This window comes from Rhincodon typus, chromosome 17 (assembly GCF_021869965.1).
Source record: "Rhincodon typus isolate 14 chromosome 17, sRhiTyp1.1, whole genome shotgun sequence".
Lineage (NCBI taxonomy): Eukaryota > Metazoa > Chordata > Chondrichthyes > Orectolobiformes > Rhincodontidae > Rhincodon > Rhincodon typus.
The window spans coordinates 34,677,005-34,700,979 of record NC_063348.1 but is presented as its reverse complement, the minus strand read 5'-3'; the positions used below and the strand labels follow the sequence as shown (position 1 = coordinate 34,700,979).

The window sequence follows — 23,975 nt, the reverse complement described above, 5'->3', positions numbered from 1 at the left end:
TGAGCAGAACATGCAATGGGACAAATTGAATATTATTGAAAATTCTGTAAAGTACAAGCTGAAATGATTTGTAATTTCTTTCACAAATGTTATGAATAAAGTAAAATCACTATAAATTCATCAGGGAATTCAGAGCAAACTTCTTTAGAATGGTGAGCATGTGGAACACACTACCACAGTGGTTGATATGAATAACAGATATACATTAAGGAAAAGTTGGATAAACACATGCAGCAGAAACCAATAGATAGATACGGTGAGATGAAGTTATGTCAAGGACACTTATGTGCACATTACATTTACTGAATTAACACAAGAAAATGGAGCAGAAATAGGCCATTCAGCCCCTCAACCCTCCCCATCAATCTATAAAATTATGGTTGACCTACCCCAGGCCTCAGCTCTTCTTTTGTGCCAACTCCTCATGACCCTCAAATCCTTGATATTTCAAAAATCTACCTGCTCTTCAAACAATTTCAGTAATTTAGCCTCCACAACTCTCTGAAGTAGAGACTTCCAGATGATCACTTTGCTGTAAAAGAAAAAGAATCTTGCACATTTAAATTTTAAATGAATGTCCCCTCAATCTGTACCTATGTCCCCTGGTTTGAGATTGCCCTATTAGTCATAGAGTCAAACAGCAGAGGAACAGACCCTTCAAATGAGTGTTAACATCTTCTCAACATCTACTCTCTCAAGCCCCCTCAAAATCTTGTAGTTTTCAAGTTTTCATTCTCTTAAACTCTAAAGAATAAAGGCTGAACCTGTTTAACCATTCTTGATAAATCAACCCCATCATCCCAGAAATCAATCTTTTGAATCTATTTTGAACTGCTTCCAATACCAGCATAACTTTTCATAAATACAAGGACTGAAACAGTAAATAGCACTCCTGATGTGGTCTCACCATCACCACAGTTATAACAAAACTTCTCTATTTTAAAACTCTGACAATAAAAACCAACATTCTTAGAACTTAGAATCCCTACAGTGTGGAAACAGGCCCTTCGGCCCAGCAAGTCTGCACCAACTCTCAGACCATCCCGGCCAGACCCATCACCCTATTACCCACCTGATCTACACATCCCTGAACACTATGGGCAATTTAGCATGGCCAATCCACCTTGCCTGCATATCTTTGGACTGTGGGAGGAAACCAGAGCACCCGGAGGAAACCCAAGCAGACACGGGGAGAATGTGCAGACACGGGGAGAATGTGCAAACTCCACTCAGACTGTCGCCCAAGAGTGGAATTGAACCCGGGCCCCTGGCGCTGTGAGGCAGCAGTACTAACCACTGAGCCACCGTGCCACCATTCCTTTTGTTTTCTTAATTTCTTGCTGCAGCTGCATGCTAACTTTTTGTGTTTTATGCACAAGAACACCTAGATCCATCAATACTGGAATTTTTTGGAGTCTCTTATCACTTAAGTAATTCTCTGCCTTTGATTCTTCCAACCAAAATGCATGATCTCACGCTTTTCTACATTAAATTCAATCCATGAAGTTATTGCCCACACTCACCTATTTATATCCCCTTGCAGATTCATTATGCCTTCATCATAATATGCCCTCCATCCTATTTTTGAATCAACAGTAAATTTGGACACTTTACATTTGCCCCTCCTCCAAGTTATTAATATTAATGGTAAATAATTGAGACCGTGAGACTAATCTTTGTGTCACTCTTTACATCTTTCCAACCTTAAAAAAAGATTCGTTAATTCTGACTCGTCTGTCTTCTGTGTGTCAACCAGTCCTCAACAGGTGAATACACTACTTCCAATACCATTGGTTGCTATCTTGTGCAACAACCTTTACGTGACACCTTAATGAATGCCTTCTGGAAATCCAAATATACAACATCTGCCAGTTTCCCCTTATCAATTCTGCTTGTTATATCCTCAAAGAACTTTAGCAAATTTGTCAAACATAACTTCCCTTTCACAAAACAGTAGGCTCAGTTTAATTGTGTTAAGCTTTTTGAATTGTCCCGCTATTTCATTCCTTCAAAATGGATTCTCGTGTATTCCAATGACAGTGACCAATGTACAAGATTCTTTTATGTATCAACATTTCCCATTATATCATCATTTAAATAATACTCCAGCATTCTTGTTTCTGTTGATTACATTTGCTGAATTAACACAAGAAAATGGAACAGAAATAGGCCATTCAGCCCTTCAACCTTTCCCATCAATCTATTAATTCATGGCTGACCTACCCCAGGCCTCAGCTCCTCTTTTGTGAGCAACTTTACTTATCCGCTTAAACTGCATCTGCCACACATTTGCCAACTCACTCATCTTGTTTAAGTCGCCCTGAAGCCCCTTAGGATCTTCCTCACTACCCACAATCCAACCTGGTTTTACATTGTCAGCAAGCTTGGAAATATTACATTTGACTCCTGCATCCAGTTATTGTTATATATTGTGAATAGCTGGGGCTTATGTACTGATGCTTATGGTGCCCCACTCTTTATTCCCTTCCACTTCAAAAACAATCCATTTATTCATACTAAATAAAAAACAAAAGAACTGCGGTTTTGACTCTCCGTGAAAACTGAAAGAACTGCGGATGCAGTAAATCAGGAACAAAAACAAAGTTGCTGGAAAAGCTCAGCAGGTCTGGCAACATCTGTGAAGAGAAAATCAGAGTTAACATTAACGTTAACTCTGATTTTCTCTTCACAGATGCTGCCATTTATTCATATTTTCTGTCTCCTGTCTCCTAGCCAATTCTCAATTGATTGATGTATATTAATACCCATCCTATTTGCTCTGGTTTTGCATATTAATTTCTTATGTAGGACTTTGTCAAATGCTTTGTGAAAATCCAAATACACCACATCCACTAGTACACCCTCAGCTATTCTACTAGTTACATCCTCAAAAAATTCCAGTTGGTTTGTCAAATTTTCCTTTCATAAACGTATTGTGTAAGTATTCAGTTATCACATTCTTTATAGACTCTGGCACTTTCCCTACCATTGACGTTAGACTAACTGTTCCATAATCTCTGGTTTCCTTTCTCCTTCCTTTTTTAAACAGTTACATTTGCCACTCTCCTATCTGCCAGGACTCTTCCAGAATAAAGCATTTGAACAAAGAACAAAAGTAAGCCACTCAGCCCTTCAAGCCTGCTCTGCTATTCAATAAGATCATGACTGGTCTGATTTTTAATCTCAACTCTACATTCCTGTATATCCACAATTATCATTCATTGCCTTTGTAATCAAGAATCAATCCACCTCTGCCTGAAAAATATTTCAGGGTTCTGCATCCGCTGTCTTTTGAGGAAGGGAATTCCAAATACCCTCAACACTCTGAGAGAAAAAGTGTTTCTTCATCTCAGTTTTAAATGGGTGACCCTTATTTTTAAACTGTAACTCATTGTCCTAGATTCTCCCACAAAAGCAAACACCCTTTCAACATCCACCCAAGTCCCTTCAGGATCTTATATATTTCAATTAAGTTACTGCTGACTTTCTAAATTCCAGAAGATACATGTCTAACCTGTCTAGCATTTCCTCATAAGGCAATCCACTCATTCCAATATTAGTCTAGCATATCATTGTGTGTTTTGCAGAGATATGTATCTCTCTCTCTGAAGATGTGTTTCTCCACCTGGCTTAAGGTGGAACCTTCCCTTGTTTGAGAAGCTTGCCTTTTGGTGTAATTCACTTTTAAAGTGACCACAGTTACCAGGTTACCATTGCAAAAATCTAAATCATATTCTATAAGAGGCATTGGTGTTCTGGAAACAGCCACTCATCCACCGATTGTTCTTAGCTTTTGTTTTGGTCAATGCCTAATTCATCAATCATCATCATTAAGTTAAATTATATTATCTCCTGGGTGAGAGTGTTCAAATGTCAGGGCATGCCTCTCTGTAATCAGCCTGAAGGTGTATAGTCGGAAGACTTGCAGAAGCCATGTTTTAGCTTCTTGTCTGCTGACCCTTCATCACTTTGAGGAAGGGTCACCGGACCTGAAATGTTAACTCTGATTTTTCTTCACAGATGCTGCTGAGCTTTTCCAGCAACTTCTGTTTTTGTTCCTGATTTACAGCATCAACAGTTCTTTTGGGTTTTTTTAAGTTTCTTGTGTTCGGTTTACAGTCAGATGAACAGTTTTTCAAAAGATGTCAGCATTTAAAGCAGGCTTTTATTCATAAAACCTATCAGGTCATTTGGGAACATTTGAAACAATTGGGAGCCTATAGATAAGAGAGTAGACAATTGGTAGAGAAGGAGCTGACTGTCTTGATTTCTCAATTTTAATGAGAAACATATCATAATGTTTGATAGTTCTATTTTCAGAGTTAACCTTTGTTTTGAGAGAACTATAAATAAGTTAAGATTTCATTGTGAATCATGCAGTTGTAATGTACCAATATGCTGTCAAAGCCAATTCGTAGGATAATGAATTTAGTTTTAAATAAACACAATAAAAATGACGTTACCAGTTGGATATTGTTGGAAGTGGTTGTTTAAAGTTTCATGGGACCACGGGTGAGTCATGATTCGTTTCTCATGCTCTTGCAGACAGATCTCCTGAGGTGTTGTTGATAAATGGACTGGTATCATTTTACCATTTTCTCAATCTGAGCTGGTGAGCAGCATACATTAGAGGGGATGACAAGGTCATTGGAGCTCAGCAGAGTTGGGAGAGAGAGATAGGAGAGCAGAGGAGGTTAAGGCAGTCAGAATATGTCCACAAGGGATTTGGAAATTTGAACCGGGAAGAGAATCAGAGAAGAGTGGGTGGTAGGGGTTGCTATGGGAGAGAGGGAACAGAACTTTCAACATTTAAAACCATAATTCTTTGAGGGACATTGGTGATTAAAACAGCAGATAATCACTTCAACTGAGTAAACAGTGGCCCAGCATTGCATTTACTGTTGAAATAATGATGCTCACTGTTATTAATATAGCATCTTGCCATGTGTGCAAGTGGTATGCTGAATTGTGAATCATAACAAGTTGCTGAACAGTTTGCATTGTTTCTCAGTTAGCCTCCTGTAATAGCAGTTTGTTCTCAACCACTGTGTGTATCATGAGGTTACTCCAGTTGTACATGAATGACCCACTTAGAGCTTGAACTTAACAACACTTTTAATTTTGAGTTTGTTCCTGTAACAACACTGACCACCCAGCTCAGAAAGGGGCATGTGAAACTATAGAATGCTATTTTTAAATTTAAAACTTAAATTTACTTTTATATCTTTTTGTGACTTTTCCTTTTTGCCTTTTGCTTTGCTGTCTTTCATTCTAATCTATATTTTCCACTCCTATGGATGTCATTTCACTCTTAATTAAGTTTCCTTCTTCTTCATTCCTTTGCTGTTTTCTCAATGCTAGCATTTGAGTTGTTAAGGAACCAGCCTGTCATATCCATTGCTCATTGATGCCCCAAATGTCCTGTTGTCTTCACTTTATCTGATATCAACTTAAATATCCCGGCAAGTTAGGATGCATAAAATAATGGAGCCTAAATGTGAGGAACAATGTCTAACTAACAAGGCAGGCCATGAGACATTCCTTTTCAGCAAGCTCTGACCCAATATTTCCAAGCGTGACCAATCAGCTTACAATTATGATCTCAGCTGCTGGTAATACTGGACAAGTCAGAACCCAGTACGTAATCCGACTTGAGAGACCAGAAGTTTTATATTTGCAGTTTGTTTACAGCAGTGGTTAGACACTGAACACATTCACAAGTGCCTCCAAATGTACTTTTAACAAAAGAATGTAAAAGTTTATTGTACATAAAAGGGAAAAAAATGCATTAACTATATTACATTATATAAAGATTATTTGGTACTGCCTTAATACAAACATGAGGAGAGATTCAACTCTTCTCCCTCCAAAATTAGCATTAAATATATTCAAATCTCAATGAAGGGTCACCTTGTCTGCACTATATAGTTCCTTGTTCTGTTGGTATGGCTGTAATTCATTTATGGAACTTCCTGCTGATTTCTAATACTTTCAGAGCAAACACATGGGTTTTCCATACTCTGAGCTTCCAGCAGTTTTCTATTTTTGGCTGTTCATAGAATTGTAGAATCCGAACAATGTGGAAACAGGCTATTCAACCCATGATTCCATACTGACCCACCAAAGAGCATCCAACCCAGACCCACCCCCTACCGTATCCCTGCACTCTCCACGGCTAATCCACCTAATCCCTGGATACTGAGGGCAGTTTAAGCACCACCTAAACTGCACATCTTTGGACTGTGTGAGGAAACCACAGCACCCGGAGGAAGCCCACACAAACATGGGAGAATGTGCAAACTCCACGCAGACAGTCAGCAGATGGGGGCTTGAACCCAGGTCACTGGCACTGTGAGGCAGCAGAGCTAACCACTAAACCACCATGCTGCCCCAGCTGTTGTTTTTAATCAGCTGCTGAGGCCTTTTTTTCCCCAGCTCTGACATTTTGGACACTGCCAAACTAATGGCACCTTACTGGTCTGACTGAACCTGCACGCTAGCTGTGACTTTCTGGGTAGTTCTGTCTTTCTGTGATACTAGGCATCAGCAGATTTTTTTCTCCATCCTTCATCCTAAAGTATTGAATTGTTCGCCTCAAGCCTCACTGCAACGCTGCAAATCTGATTTAAAATGCATGCATCAGCAATGTTCAGCCCAACACTACTCTCAGAACAAGTCTAAAATGAAACAAACCCATATCTCCCCTTTTCAACACATACAATATGGAAATACAAATGAAACTTAAAGCTCTGTAACATTTCTCTACTTTAGAACCCCCTCCCTAATGGCATTGTGGGTTTACCCGCATGAAATTGACTGCATGGGTTCAAGAAGGCAGCTTGCTGCCAGCTTCTCAATGGCAACCAGGGATAGGCCATCCCTGGGTTAATGCTGGCCCAGGCAGTAACACCTACATACCATGAGTGAATAAAAAGCAAATTTCTAAATAATATTTCATGAATCTTTGTCACATTATGGATAAGATCCTGAGGAAAATGATGGAAATAAAGATAGGAAGTGGTAACATTCTGGAACATGAAATGAGTGTTGCAAGCTTGGGAACAACACAAGTTTGCACCTGTGCTTCCCACTGGGGGCTTTCCCTAGCTCATGTCTGGGTCTTTTGTAGACTAATTGATAAGAATGATTGCTGTGATTAGCCCTTTGAAAGAGCTATGTACTTGATCCCAACCCTCTGATTTTTTCCCCTAAAAGCTCAGTAATTTATTTCTCTTTCCAACTTCTCAGTTGCAAATTATTTTTGAAGCTGACACCACCTATCATTTTTTTTAGGCAGCACATTTCCAATCCCAACTTTCCAGAAATATTATCATCTCCTATCCTGGTCCTTTTATAAATTGTGAAAGTAAAGTCAATGCATGATGGTCCACAGGCTTACAACAATAAAAATGGCATGAACTTCTGATTTGTTGCAAAAACTCATTTGGTTCCCTAGTGTCCTATCATCAGCTCCCAATGATTCTCATCCAACGTTTCAAACTTTATTCAGTGCTGCCTTTAGAGAAGACAAGGAAAACTGACACTCACAGTACCTCATCAGGTATTCAGGCACTGGGCATGTGCTGCATTAAATCAAAGCTAATTGGACACATTGGGGTAAAAGTTTGTTTTATCTATTTTATGGCCATAAAATGAGCACAATTTAAACCTATTTATGAGCAAGCATTCCTGCATCTGATCCCTGGTGAAACCAATGTTCTTAATTTTAAAATGTGAAGAAGTTCCACGTGCCATTTGCAGCAGCCAAAGGCAAGATTTCTAATCAGGTGATGCAGAACTGACATACACATGAGGTCAAAAGACTTATCTATTAACCACATCAGGCATTTGTAAAAGTTTCTCTTTTTACCTCAGCAACAAGTGCTAGTGCTTGCATCAACCTCCAGAATCTTAATTCCTTAAACCCAAATCTTTATCTCTCCATCCAAATTCCATTTCATTTTTGAACTCTCTCTTTCTCTCTCACCTTGTCTCTAATGTCCCTGATCTCCAGTTTGCTTCACACTGTCCTAATTTCTCCCTCTTTCTTTTCAAACAGCTAATCACTAGCTTCCATTTCCTAATCTTCTACAGACTCATGTCGCAGATTCTTTCCCTGAACCCCCATCTCCTCTTTTTGCCTCCCTCACTTTCTCCCTTTACCAGGGACCAGACTCCTAACCCTGGGTCAGTCGGTTGGGGCGATATGAAATCGTGGAGTGAGGGAGATGGGATGCAGGGAGAGAGGAAGATGGATTGTCGGTGGAGGAGGTCTAGGGAGAGAAGGTGAAGGGGAGCCACTAGGAGGGGGAGCAGAAGGATAGGGCGATGGGTTAGAGGGATAGCAGGGGGACAGGGGAAACAGTGAGTGGGAGCCGGGAGAGGAGAGAATGGAGTGGAGTCCAAAGAGAGGGTGTACAGGAAGAGGGAGGAGAGAAAGACTGGGGAGAGGATCTAGATAAATGAAGTGCAGTTGAGAAGTGGAGCAAGGGGAATGAGGGAGATAGGAACGACAGGGTGCAAGGAGAAGAGGAGCAGGGGAGGGATGCAGGGAGGTTGGGAGTAGCGGTAAAGATCTGTGTCTGATTTGAAAAGTAGGGGTCAGCTTTTCTGGGTAAGATAGTTGCTTATTTTCCAAATCTCAGACCAAGGACAGACAATAACTGCCAGTGCTGCCCTCACCTCAAGATACTAAAAATACTTGGCAATGCATTTAATCAACACTCTGCTTTGTAAAGAAACACACACCTTTGGTGGGAGATTGGTATTACTTTCATTGTATTTGTACTTTGGGATTCCCAGTCTACAGACACGCAGTGAGGAAGATTGGCTGATATGAATGAAATCATAAGAGAAATCAATGCCTTAAACAAGAATATAGAACTAGAGGAGACCATTCAGCCTCTTGAGATGCCTCAGCCGTTTAAGTAGGTCATGATTGGTCAGTATCTTAACCCCATCTTTGTTCTGTAATCTTTAATCCCTTGAGAAACAAGAATCCATCTGATTTCTGAAGAAGGGTCTCGACCCGAAACATCAGCTTTCCTGCTCCTCTGATGCTGCTTGGCCTGCTGTGTTCATCCAGCTCTACACCTTGTTATCTAAGAATCCATCTAACTCAGTTTTAAATTTATCATGTGTCCCTGGGTTTTGGGTGTGAAGTTCCAGATTTCCTCTACCCTTTGTATGAATCCTCCATGATCAACTAGGAAACTGAATGGACCTTGGCATCATTGCTGTGCCACTTAGCACTAATTTTAATCTTCTAGACCCAATGTAATGCTTTTTGAAGACCCAGTCTTAATATTAATTTTTATCCTGTAAATATATTTTTGGTGCACTTTATGAAACTGAATGTCCAAGTGACATTTTTGCTTTTCTGCTAAACAGTTTGCCACAACTTGTGATCATCAGTACACTAATCACATTGATGGAATGTTTTACCCTGGCGAGGATGTGTCCTTGGTCACCATAAATGAAAGAGTGCTTTCACTGATGTTCTATTTTGTGACTGTAAGATTAAGAAAGAAACACTTACGTTTATTTAGCACCTCTCCTGGATTCAGGAAGTTCTAAGGCACTTGACAGCCAGTTTTTGAAATATAAACGACATTGTAATGTAGGAAACAGGGCTGGATTTTCCAATAAACTGGTGTGTACCATTCTTACCTCCTTCATGTCAGTGGAAATTGCCACTAGGTAGAGCAGTTTCTACAAACATTTCTGTCACAAATGACCAGTTAATCTGATATCTATGATTTGATTGGGTGATAAATATTTAGCACAGCTACTGGGGAGAGCTCTCCTGCTCTTCTTTGAAATGATGTCTGGGATGTTGTATATCTAACTGAATGGAAAAGTGGGACTTCTGTGTAACATCTCATTTCAAAGACAACATCTTCCTTAGTATTTCATTAGATTAGTGCTGCAGATTATAGGTTTAAACCTGTGGAGTGAGATTTAATCTTAAGATTCTTTGAGGCAAGAGCGCTGTAGAACTAAGTAGTTGGTTTTCACACAATTCAAAATATAATTCCAAAACATCAGCACACTAAGGTTTTGACTCTCAACCCATGAACATAAATCCAAATCTCGAATGAGCTCTGCCTTACGTCTAAAGGATTAAATTTCTTTTTATTCATTCATGGGATGAGGGCATCACTGGCTGGGCAGCATTTATTGCCCATCCCTAATTGCCCAGAGGGCATTTAAGAGCTAACCACATTGCTGTGGGTCTGGAGTCATGTGTAGGCCAGACCAGGTGAGGATGGCAGATTTCCTTCCCTGAAGGACATTAGTGAACCAGATGGGTTTTTCCGACAATCAACAATGGATTCATGGTTATCATTAGATTCTTAATTCCAGATATTTATTGAATTCAAATTGCACCATCTGCCATGGCGGAATTCAAACCCAGGTCCCCAGCATGTTATCTGGGTCTCTGGATTAACAGTCCAGTGATAATACCACTAGGCCATTGCCTTCCCGATGGGCATTGAAATTAATGAATGGTTTGTGATCTGTGATGAAGCTAGTGAATTTTTTTCTTTATGCATTCATGGGATGTTGATGTCACTGGCAAGGCCAGCTATTAATACCCATCCCTGATCACTCTTGCAAAGGTGGTGGTGAGCTACCTTGTTGAACCACTGCAGTCCATGCGATGTACGGGTGTTCATTGTACTATTAGAGGGCGATCGCCATCATTTGACCCAGCAACAGTCAAAGAACAGCAATTTAGTTCCACCAGGATGATCCCCAACCAATATATTAATACCAGATTAGGAAGAACTTGCAATTAGTGGTGCTGATATGCATTTGCTGTCCTTGCCTCTATGGGTGGTAGAGGCCACAAGTTGGAAACTGCTATTGAAGAAATCTTCGTGCATTGCTTCAATGCAATTTATAGTATACACTACTGCTGCTGTGTATTGATGGGTGAAGTGAGTGAATGTTTAGGCTGCTAAATGGAGTATCAAACACGTGGTCTTCTTGTCCTTGATGATCTCAAATTTCTTGAGTTAATGCTGCACACATCCAGGCAGGTGGCAAGTATTTCATCACACTCCTGACTTTGTGGATGCGCTTTTTGGGAGTTAGAGGAGAAATGATTCAGCCTCAGAAATCATAACCTTTGACCTGATCATGTAACCCCAGTTAAGATTCTGGTTAATGGTATCACACAAGATGTTGATGGTGGGAGATTCAGTGACGGTAACGCCATTAAGTGTCAAGGGACGCAATTAAACTCTCATTGGAGAAGGCCATTGCCTGCTACTTGTATGGTGTAAAGATTACTTGCCAATTATCAGCCCAAGCCTGGACATTGTCCAAATCTTGCAACCTTAAAATATCTGTTTACTTCATACAGTATTATTATTACCTTTTTCACAGACATTTCCTGATATTTAACCACTAGAAAATATCTTCCAACGGCTAACATCTCAACTGTTGGAGTTTCCTCAATAGTCATGTTATGGCATTGGATCGATGAAATTTGCATTTATATAGGCACTTATAAATAGTAAACTTTCCCAATGCGTATCAAAGGAGTGTTACCAAGCAAAATTTGTCACTGAATGTCATCAAGCAATATTAAGACAGGTGACTAAAAGGTTGGTCGAAGAGGTAGACTTTAAAGGTGGTCTCTGAGGAGGAGAAAGTGGTGGATTGGAGGAGAGGTTTGGGGAGAGGATTCCAGAGCTTAGGCAGCTGAAAGTGAAGGTGCCAATACAGGAGCAATAAAAATCAGCAAGAAGACAAAATGGATGTGTACAGAGACTTCAGAGGTTGTAGAATAGGAAGCCCTGGCTCAGTATTAACATATTCTCCTTTGAGTCTATTGATTTTGTTGAACTCACACTATGGAGTGTGTCACACTCCAGAAAATTAAACACATAAATCTAGCGTGACATTCCCTCTGCAGTACTGAGGAAGCTCTGCAATGTCAGAGGTACTGCCTTTTGAGTGAGATATTAAACCATAACCTCCTACCTGCCTTCTCAGGTGGAAGTCAAAGATACATTGGCACTGTATTATGAAGAAGAATAGGAAAATCCCCCATTTCCTAAACATATTTGTGCTAATATTGCAGTCACCATGGATTGTGCTTCTTTCATAGTTCCCTGGTTGTATTATTATGCCCTCACAGGGCACTGGATATTTGTCCTGCATTCTTAAGGCTGCTCTGTTTAGATAGACTGCTTACTCTGACTCTGCTGAATCTCTGTTTTTACCTTAGTAATTATTTTCTCAGTAGGTGCTGTAAAATCTACTTAAATTAAAATATTCAGAATACTGACTACAGCTCTGTGACATAGTTCTTGCATTCCTCCCTTCTTAAGGTCATGGTAGAATGTAACTTGATGTTTGAGTTACATCCGTTCAATTGTCGCTATTAAAACATTCCCACAATGATGCTTATGCTACACCTGAAAGACACGTGATCTGGCAATAATAATCTTGCTCTTTGCTGGAGCTTTCTAGCACAATTTGAATATTGTGTTTCCCTTAGTTCAACTGCGACTACTTGACAAAAATACTTCATTGGTTCCAAGGAGCTTTGAGCGACACTGACAGTGTGAAAGGTGTTGACCAAATGCAAGTCTCTATCTTTTTCCTGTGATGGTGTTTATGTGGTCTAATTAAGGGAGGTGGAAATCAACCACAACTGGCAATGACACACCACACCTGGATGAGAGCAGGTATGTATGGAGAGTAGGATTGTACACAGCACTCCAATTACAATCCGACCAAGGTAAAACATATGTTTAACAGAAAATATACTGTGATCACATCTGGCAGAGGACAGTCATGAAAGTAAGTGGTGAACATAGCGAGCTGACTGACTAAAGCCACAGACCATGAAAGGCAAAACCGGGAAGTAAACAGCCAGAGAGATGATTCTGTAAGTCAGAGCGTGAACAACACAACAAATGGAAAGAAAGTAGTGTGTGCAGAAAATGAAAAAGCTTCTGAATGAAATGCTGTCCCAATGAGTAAAGCAGAGCAAATGTTGGGAAGTGTTAACAGGTTAGTATTGAGCCAAAGTGGTGATGTAATTCAAATGCCTCATTATTAATGGACATAAATTGACTTAAAGTAATGTGTGCACAATAGTCACCCAAGTTCAAGGACTGCAACTATTGATACAGAAGAGAGAGACCAGAATGATTAAGGAGTTGGAGGGATTGGATTATGCGAAGTGCCTGTGTTATTTGGACAAGTTCTCATTGAGAGAATATTGCAAAATGATACTATTGCTGTTTTTAGGACTCTAACGGAACTGGAGATAATGCAGAGCATGACAATCCAGAATAGTAAAGCCAGAGGGCAAGGCCTGTGCTTGAAGAGTGTTAAATTTAAAACAAATCTGTGGGAAAAGTGTTTGTCATTGAGGGTTTATTTTCTAGAACAGGATACTGAGAAAAATGATAGAAACAGAAGGTGTTGATTCCTTCCAATGCAAATTAAAGAGATTTCTTTCACATTCAATGTCCTGGAATATGACTGTATTTGTAACTTGCGGCATGACATGTGGTGAGTATAGCATGACTTAAGAAAAACAGAAGAGGTGGAACCTATGGTTCACGCAGCTTTCCACTACTGGTGATTTTCTTTACCTGTTGTCTGAGCCTGCTATAGACTCATTGATAGAGACTGACCACTGTAATTAGTCAGTAGCTTCATTATTGTATGATTACAAAGATGGTAGAAGGTGGAGCAGACAGACCGTGGATGTTTTTATGTACCTAGCAATTCTGAAATTCCTGTGTTTAGCACTCCAGGACTAAGGCAAATAGTGTACATTTAAGAATGTGACTAGTTCCTTACACAAAACAACACCTTCACAAAATTACAAAGTAGTAGAGCACAGTCTTGTAAATTTTGCAGAATAAGATGTACACATTCCCTAAAACAACAATCCCTCTGTTTTAAGTTATCGTTTGTTTGAAAGTAATGAATTAACTTTTGTTTTATATCAAACTTAAAATCAATTCTCTCAATACAGAAACAGGAAACAGATGTGTGGCTTATATCTCAGGAGATCCTTGCCCATTTAGAGCCACAGTCCTTCAGTATCTACAGTGGACTGTATTCATATCATGGAGGCTGGGAACTGCACACATCTGTCTTAGGTATGAGGAAATTAATTGCATTTCTAATACCACTTTTGCACAGCCAGTGGAGTGCTTCTGAAATGTAGGCATTGTTGTAATGTAGGAAATATATAGCATCTTCCTATAAACAGCAATGATATAAATGACAAAATAATATGTTTCAGTGCTAAAGATTGAGGGCTAGATATTAACCAGGATACCAAGGCAAACTCCCCTGCTTTTCTTTGGTTTTTACTTCAACCTGGGAATGTAGACTTGGCCTCAGTTGAACAATTCACCCAAAAGACTAGGAAAATATGTTCCTGAAATTGCCTGTTCAAACCATTGAGCCTCATCTGTCATTCATTGATATCAAGTTTAATCTTTGACCTGGATTCAATTTTCCCACCCAATTCCTGAATTGCTTGATTCTTCAGTGTCCAAATATCCATAGATCTCTGTTGTGGATAGGCCCAACAGCTGAGCATCCATTGGTCCCTGAATTCCAGTGATTCATTACCTTCTAAGTGAAGCAATTTTCCACTTCAGTTCAAAATGGCCAACCCCATATTGGGTAAATACAAATACTAGTTCTCAACTCTCTAGCCAGATGAAAGAGCCTCACAGTATTCCTTTCAGAAATTTAAATGGTTCAGTGAGATTATACCTCTAACAGTGCAATGCTCCCCCAATATGGCCCATCCCACAGTGCCGTGTTCTCTCTGTGCTCCTGGCAGGTGTCAGTATTGTTTTGTGTAGCTGCCTTTTTTTACTGCCTGAGGGAGGGAGCGTCTCCTATAGAGACACCACGTGCCCAAAAGAGGCACCCACTGCCACCCCAAACCCAAGCTAGACCCCCTTCACTAAACTGCTGCAGTTCTATAGAGGTCCACTGTTTGCAGTGACTTTACCAATAGTAGGGAGGTGCTGGCCTTTTGCTTGGCTGGCAACACTTGGAGGAAGGACATTGTCCCACATGAGCCTGGATGTCCCACCTCAAGCCACCTATGACTCCAACCAGCAGACAGTTTACCCCTGATACCCATTAATTCCAGTTCTGCCAGGGCTCCTTGATGCTGCACTTGGTTGAATGTGACCTTTGATGTCAAGGACTGTCATTCTCACCTCACCTCTGGAATTCAGCATTTTTGTCCATGTTTGAACCAAGGCTGCAATGAGGTCAGGAGCTGAGTGGCCCTAGTGGAACTCAAACTGGGTGTCAGTGAGCTGTTATTGCTGAGCAGGTGCTGCTTGATAGCACTGTTGATAACATTTTCATCACTGTACTGTTGATCAAAAGTCAACTGATGGGGCAATAATTTGGCAGGTTGGATTTGTCCTGCTTTTTGTGTACAGGACATGCCTGGGCAATTATCCACATTGTTGGGTAAATGCCAGTGTTGTAGCTGTATTGGAACAGCTTGGGTTGCAGCAAGTTCTGGAGCACAAGTCTTCAGTACCTTTACCGGAATGTTGTCAGGACCCGTTGCTTTTGCAGTATCTTTTCATTGCATTGGTCTCATCCTGTAACATTGCAGTGCTCCCTCATTACAGTCCCTCTGACAGTGCAGCACTCCCTTCTTTGCTGTCCTCTGACAGTGCAACCTCAAGCCAGATACAAAAACAGAAATTGCTGCTGAAACTCAGCAAGTCTGGTAACATCTGTGGAGAGAAAGCAAACTTAATGTTTCGGGTCTAATGACCCTTCTTCAGAACTGAAGCCAGATATCCTGCCTCATAACCACCTAGTGACCTAAGAGTTATAAAGTAGGTACAGGTGACCTGGCCAAGCAGAGTCAGATTCATCGCTAACATTTCAGCTGAAGCACTGGGCAATGCTTTGCATAAAATCCTAACCCATGTTTCTGACGTGGATCTTGCACTTAAAACCTCCTGATTCAGAGACAAGGTGGAATGTAATAGTTAAATAACTGAATGGTTTAGCTCATCCTTATTACTCCAGTGGTTTTGCAGATAACAGTAATCAGAGCACAAATTGAATCTAAGGTGTCATTTGGGAGATAACAAGATCCAGAAAGAGTATATTAGTTTCTTTATGATTGCTGACTCAACACCTTGACAACCAATAGACTTACCATCCAGTCAGAATTTATTTTTGTTGTGTTTTAACGTCACAGATGCCCTTAATCTAGAACATTCATCGAGTTGTCAATCATTTCGAAAGTTACAGGGTTTAAGACAATTATCATTTGGTCAAAGTCAGTTAGAAGGAGAGAAACATTCATCATCAAAGGAGCTGCTAACTGAAGACAGACAGACACAGAAAACCAACAGCAGGTAAAACTCAAATTATATTTTAATTGCCAGGCAATGAAATATTTCATTGGTTGGAATACCATGGTGACACTAATGCTTATATCATGCGTTGAAGTGACTGTACTTCCTCAGTACTGACTCTTCAACAGTGCAGCAGCTGATTAGTAAATGTAAAGTTGCCACAGTCTTACCAGACAATAGGGCTTCTCTTTCGTTACTGGTGGTGGTTTCATCTGAGTGTCACCAGGCCTCAGGCATGGGGAGAGGTTGAGAAGTAGCGTCTCTCATAGGAACCTCAGCTGGTGGGGGAATTGACATCAATCCAAATTTCAAACCAGCCCTCCAGCCAACTAAGCTAATCGACCCTGACCCTGAGCCCCTCAGTCTTGACACTTTGACACTGCAGTACTCCCTCTCTGCTGACTCTTAGGCAATGCAACACATCCTCTCTGCTATAAATAGAGATAACACAGAGTGGAGCTGGAGGAGCACAGCAGGCCAGGCAGCATTGGAGGAGCAGGAAAGTTGATGTTTCCGGTCAGGTCCCAGTTTCCGGTCAGGTCCCTTGGGACCCTTGCTCCTCTGATGCAGAATTTAGTGCAGACCCATAACAGTGCAGCATTGGATGGCAGCACTCCCTCAGTACCAACCCTCAAAATTGTAACACTCTATCAGTGCTATCCATCTGATTGTACAGTACTTCCTCAGTATTGGCCATCTGAAATTACAATCTCCCCAATACTGACCATCCAACAGAGCAGCACTACTTCAGTACTAATCCTCTTCAGTGCTCCCACTCTGACAGTGCAGAAATTCCTTTATACTTCCTCTCTGACATTGTAACATTTTCTCAGCAATGATTCTTCAGCACTACCATGTGCGAGGACTCTCCATCTGCGAGGCAACACTCCTTCAGTGTTGTCTGTTCAACAGTGCAACTCTCCCTCAGGACTGGCTTCTGAAAGTTTAACACTCTGTCATTACTGCTGCTTTCTCAGTACTGTCTTCCCTAAGTATAGACTGTCCAAAGCATAGTGGCACAGTGGTTAACTCTGCTGCCTCCCAATGCCAGCGAGCCAGGTTCAATTCCAACCTCTGTGGAGTTTGCACATTCTCCCCACGCCTGCGTGAGTTTCCTCTAGGTGCTCCAGTTTCCTCCCACAGACCAAAGAGATGCAGGTTAGGTGGATTGGCCATGGTAAATGCAGGGTTATGGGGATGGAGTCGGTCTAGGTGGGATGCTCTTCAGAGGACCAGTGCAGGCTTGATGAGCCGAATGGCCTCTTTCCGCACTGTAGGGATTTAACGATTCAATGAAAACTACAGCGCAATGTCGCAATCCTTCAGTGCAGCAACGGTACTTCCTAAGTAATAACTCTTTGATGGTGCAACACCCATTCAGAACTGATTCTCCAATAGTGCTGTGCTCCCTCCGTATTAACCCTCAATGCTGCCACTCTGACAGTGCAGCACTTCCTTAGTACTATGTGTCTGAAAGTGTAGTGTTCACTCAGGGCTATCCCTCCAGTGATCCATCTGCACCTCTGACACTGAGGCAGTCTCTCAGTATATTGCCCTGCCAATATTGCAGTACTGTCCAACTACAGTGCAGTTCTCCCTCCATTAGTTGCACTGAAACCATCAGCTTGAATTTCGTGCTCAAATCCCTGAAATATGATTGTACCAATGGCTTTGTGAGTCATAGGCAAAGGTGCTACTCGCTGTGTCACAGTTGGATACTGCACTGCTTGGACTAGAGCTTAACAAAAGAGGCTGGTATTTACAAAAAGAATAAATTATTTTGCTGTTTGAAGCTTGTAGGAGTAGCTATCAACATTTATCTTTGTTTTGTTTTTTGTAATTTAAGGAACAGCTCAGACAGAGCTTCCCAGGAAGTCGTTGAGGAGCAAAGATTAAGCCCAGAATCTGAAGCACAGTCTGCAGCACCCGCAGTAAGTCTAAAGTTTCCCCATCGCTTCCTCAAATGTACGGATGATTACCAGGGCAACTTGATCTAAATTCAGAATCTTTCAAATACTTCATCCATGTTTGGAATATGGCCCCTGTGACCATAAGTTCCTGGAGGCTGCACTTTGAATTCCACAGGGATGGGAGCAGCTTATTTAATTCACTGATCTTTATCTGACAACATACTTTAGCTTGATCATCACCCACTGATCCTCTTTAATGCCTATTACACTAATAACCCAAACATATCCAAATACTTCAATGACACATATGTTGAAGAATCGTTAGAATTGCAGATTCGTACAGCACTGAATGAACCCCTCCAGCTCATTGTGTAAGTGCCAGGTCTTTGAAAAAGTGACCCAATTGTCTGTGTCTCTGCTCTTCCCACTCAGCCCTGCTTTTGTTTTCAAGCATTTATCCAATTCCTGTTTGAAGTTACTATTGAATCTCCTTCCACTGCCCTTAGAGGCAGCACATTCCAGATTGTAATCCCTCACTCCATAGAAATTGTTCTGTTCACTTTCACTCTAGTTCTTTTGCCAATTATCTCGTTTCTACTTGTAATTGCAGATAATTTATTACATGGAAAATAAGGCTGGTAAAGCAATGCTGCAGAGCTTCTAATTGGTCTGAATGTAGTGAGCTCTAAATGTAATCCATTGATTTCCAAGTATTTGCCTAGAATCTTGAATTCAATTGGGCTGGTGATGAAGAATACACAAGCAATGAACATTGGGCATAGCCATGTAACAGTCAGCACCTTTGCTGCTCTCTTTTGGATTGGGTATCTTGTTCTTTGGCTGATGGATTGTTTTCCCTTAGGGATAATTTTAATTGGAACTTGAAGTCTGAAATATGTCTTCAGCCTCTCTGGTGTCTGAATGTTCAAACAACACATCTTTTAACGTGAGTTTGACTGGCCTTCCCTTTTATATGCAAACAGGTATCAGAAGGCGAAGATTACACCCCATGCTACTCCCTTCGAACATTGCTGAGCCAATTTGTTTTGCCAGGGGCTGACCCATCTTGTCCTTCCCTTAGTTCTCTGACTCGCAGTCCACATTGCATTGTAGCTCCCACCATGCCCACCCTGCCTGAGGAGGAAGAAGGCAGCGAGGATCAGGAGAGTTCTTCATCCAGTGTAAGCAACAACTTACTGCAGAATCACACATGTTTTTTTTAATAGCCAAACTCATTATTATCTTCTCAGACAGTTGCAGTGTTTCTTCCTAGTTTGAATACATCACAAAAGACAGCTGGCTAACTATCTGCAGTTCCTCTTATCTCTGGCTAACTATCTAGATAGGAAACGGGCTGAAGTCATAAACATAAATGCAGAGAGAGAGAGATAAAGGGGGAGGTGGGGTGATTTTAATCCTGAGTAGGAGAGTGATCTGTCCAGGAGTTTAACGGCTAGGCCACAAACATGTCAAAATGGGTAGGAAGTGGCAGTACATCAGACCCAAGATAATTGAAGGGCAGAGACATGTAATACTTTTGAAATGTGGTCAATGTTATAAAGTAGAAAAAATGCCAGCCAATTTGTTCAAGTGAGGACTATGAGCAATAACAACACATGACCAGATAATCTGCTTTAATGATATTGCTTAAAGAATTACCCTAGACATAATGAGTAATTCCATTAATCCTCTTTGCAATAGTGTCCGTAGAATCTTTTACAACACCAAGAGGGCAGACAAGGTCTTGGCTCATGTAAAAGTTGGCAGTTCCGACTGTGCTGCTTTCCTGCAATACTTCCCTGGTTTGAATTATACACCCAAGTCCTTGGAGTGGGCCAAAAACCAAGACCTTTTGATTGAGAGGTCAGAGTGCTACCAATGAGTAGTCATGTACCTAAGTACAGTGAAAAGTTTTGTTTTGCGAGCAGTGCAGGCAGGTCGCAGCAAGCAAGAGCATACAGATCATAGAGTGCTTAGACAGAGTGAGACAGTCAAGGTTATGGCTGCACAGGAGGTGCACGAAGCAAGATTAACATTATTTGTAGTTAGAGAGGTCCATTCAGCAGTGAATCTGATGGGGTGTGTGTTCAAGCTTCTGTATCTTCTACCTGACAGAAGAGGTTGGAAGGGAGCATTACCAGTGTGGGGTGGCAGGGGGTCTTTGATGATGTTGGCAACCTTTCTGCGGCAATGAGAGGTGTAAATGAAGTCAACGGATGGGATGTTGGCTTCCGCGATGGTCTGGGCTGTGCACACAACTTTCTGTAGTTTTGTTCGGTCCTTGGCAGAGCTGCTGCTGTACCAGGCCATTATGTACCTCGATAGAATGCATTCTGTGGTGCATCTGTAAAAGTTAGTGAGGGTCCTTATGGACATGCTGAATTTTCGAAGCCACCTGAGGCAGAAGAGATGTTGTTGTGCCTTCTTAACCGTCACATCTACATGGGAGGTCCAGGACAGATTGTTGGTTATCGTCACTCCTAAAAACATGACGCTCTCGACCCTGTCCACCTCAGCTCCGTTGATGTAGATGGGAGCCTGTCCTCCTCCTTTCTTCCTGAAGTCAATGATCAGTTCTTTTGTTTTGCTGACATTGAGAGAGAGATTGTCATTATTGCACCATGTCACCAAGACCTCTATCTCCTTCCTGTATTTTGACTCATCGTTGTTTGATATCCGGCCTATCACAGTGGTGTCATCAGCAACTTGTAGATGGCGTTCTTATGGAATTTGGCTACACAGTTGTGGGTGTACAGGGAGTACAGGAGGGGGCTGAGTACGCATCTTTGTGTGGTGCCGGCGTTGAGGATTATCGTGGAGGAGGTGCAGTTGTATATCTTCACAGATTGTGGTCTGTGGGTTAAGAAACTGAGGATGCAGTTGTAGAGGGTGGAGCTGAGACCTAGGTCTTGGAGTTTTGAGATTAGTCTGGTCAGGATTGTAATGGTGGAGCTGTAGTCGATGAGTAGGATCCTAATGTAGGTCTCCCTGTTATCGCCTTGTTCCAGGGATGAGTGCAGAGCTAGGGAAATGGCGTCTTCTGTGGACCTGTTTTGTCAGTAGGCATATTGCAGGGGATCGAGGCAGGCTGGGAGGTTACAGTTGTTCTGGGCCATGATCAGCCTCTTGAAGCACTCATGATTATGGAGGTCAGAGCCACTGGGTGGTAGTTGTTGAGGCCTGTTGCATATGTTTTCTTTGGTACTGGGATGATGGTGGGTTTCTTGAGTCAGATGGGGACTTAATATTGTAGCATGGAGAGGTTGAAGATGTCAGTGAATACCTCCGCCAGCTGGTCTGCACAGGATCTTAAGTGCATGGCCGGGGACTCAGTCTGGGCCAGTCGCTTTCCTCGGGTTTACTCTCAGGAAGACCGATCTGACATCTGCAGTGGTGACAAAGAGAAAGGACCTCTCCTGTTTTTTATTCTTCGTAGGATCCACAACCTGAACTCACAATTCTACTCAGCTTTATTGGACACTAAAAACCGTTAAGTACAGTAAACTTACTGGTGCCTACCACCCAAAACGGGCTTCCTCCACCCCCCAAATCCCCAGCCGTACCCAGGACCTTCCCCACGATGCGTCCGCCGCCATTGGCCATGAGGCCACTATCGGAGAACCCACAGATGACGTCACATCCGCCACCGCCGGGTTCCCCACTTCCGGGACAGCAAACACCATCGCTGCCGTTGCCACCGACACTTAAGTCGCGACCACCCTCACCGCTACTGCCGCCGCCTACCCCGCTCCTCCTACCTCCGACGCCGGTCCGCCCATCACCGATGCGGACGCAACTCCACCCACCGCCGGCGCAACTCCGCCCACCGCCGACGCAACTCCGCCCACCGACGACACCGACACAACTCCGCCCACAGCCGACGCCGACGCAACTCCGCCCACAGCCGACGCTGACGCAACTCCGCCCACAGCCTCCACAGCCAGCAGCTCCAGAGGAGACAGCAGCACCCAGCCCTGCCGAGTCTTCACCATCCCTCCAGACCTACCCCTTACTGAGGACGAACGGTCAGTCCTCAGTAAAGGGCTCACCTTTGTCCCCCTCCACCCACAGATCAACGAATACCGCTCACGCTTGGACATAGAGCAGTTTTTCCGCCGCCTCCGCCTCCACGCTTACTTCTTTCACCATGAACCTAACCCTCCCTCTACTGACCCCTTCTCCCGCTTCCAACACACCCCCTCCTCCTGGACACCACCCCAAGGCCTCCTACCCTCCCTCGACCTCTTCATCTCCAACTGCCGTCGAGACATCAATCGCCTCAACCTCTCCACCCCTCTCACCCACTCCAACCTCTCCCCCGCAGAACGTGCAGCCCTCCGCTCCCTCCGCTCCAATCCCAACCTCACCATAAAACCCGCGGACAAGAGAGGCGCAGTTGTAGTATGGCGCACTGACCTCTACATCGCCGAGGCCAGACGCCAACTCTCCGACACCTCCTCCTACCGCCCCCTTGATCATGGCCCCACCGCTGAGCACCAAACCATCATCTCCCAAACCATCCACAACCTCATCACCTCAGGTGACCTCCCACCCACGGCCTCCAACCTCATCGTTCCCCAACCTCGCACTGCCCGCTTCTATCTCCTTCCCAAAATCCACAAACCTGAATGCCCTGGTCGACCCATTGTCTCCGCCTGCTCCTGCCCCACCGAACTGATCTCCAACTATCTAGACTCCATTTTCTCCCCCTTGGTCCAGGAACTCCCTACCTATGTCCGTGACACCACCCACGCCCTCCACCTCCTCCAGAACTTCCAATTTCCTGGTCCCCAACACCTCATCTTTACCATGGACATCCAGTCCCTCTACACCTGCATTTCCCATGCAGATGGCCTTAAGGCCCTCCGCTTCTTCCTGTCCCGCAGGCCTGACCAGTCCCTCTCCACTAATACCCTCATCCGCTTAGCCGAACTCGTCCTCACACTCAACAACTTCTCTTTCAATTCCTCCCACTTCCTACAGACAAAGGGGGTAGCCATGGGTACCCGCATGGGCCCAAGCTACACCTGCCTCTTTGTAGGTTACGTGGAACAATCCCTCTTCCGTACCTACACCGGCCCTAAACCCCACCTCTTCCTCCGTTACATTGATGACTGTATCGGCGCCGCCTCGTGCTCCCACGAGGAGCTCGAACAGTTCATACACTTCACTAACACCTTCCACCCCAACCTTAAGTTTACCTGGACCATCTCTAACACCTCTCTCCCCTTCCTGGACCTCTCTGTCTCCATATCGGGCAACCACCTAGAAACCGATATCCATTTCAGGCCCACCGACTCCCACAGCTACCTAGAATACTCCTCCTCCCACCCACCTTCCTGCAAAAATGCTATCCCCTATTCCCAATTCCTTCGCCTCCGCCGCATCTGCTCCCAGGATGAGGCATTCCACTCCCGTACATCTCAGTTGTCCTCGTTTTTCAAGGACCGTAACTTCCCCCCCTCGGTGGTCGAGAACGCCCTCAACCGTGTCTCCCACATCTCCCGCACCTCATCCCTCACACCCCGTCCACGCAATAAAAACCAAAAAAGAATCCCCCTCGTCCTCACGTACCACCCCACCAACCTCCGGATCCAACGCATCATCCTCCGACACTTCCGCCATCTGCAATCCGACCCCACCACCAAAGACATCTTTCCCTCTCCAC

General features: G+C 43.0%; 1 protein-coding gene across 2 annotated transcripts in view; it reads left to right on the top strand.

The window, feature by feature from the left end:
• Window positions 1–23,975, top strand: part of mrvi1 (murine retrovirus integration site 1 homolog) — a 103,306-nt gene that overhangs the window by 12,909 nt on the left and 66,422 nt on the right. Inside the window, exons 2-5 of one of the 2 annotated variants that reach the window (XM_048607007.1) lie at window positions 14,012–14,138; window positions 16,238–16,397; window positions 18,244–18,328; window positions 19,291–19,488. In XM_048607007.1, the coding sequence (XP_048462964.1) occupies window positions 19,429–19,488 (60 nt within the window). In that variant the 5' untranslated portion in view covers window positions 14,012–14,138; window positions 16,238–16,397; window positions 18,244–18,328; window positions 19,291–19,428. Of the gene's footprint in view, window positions 1–14,011; window positions 14,139–16,237; window positions 16,398–18,243; window positions 18,329–19,290; window positions 19,489–23,975 lie in introns of those variants that run through there. The other variant, XM_048607008.1, reaches the window with a different exon arrangement.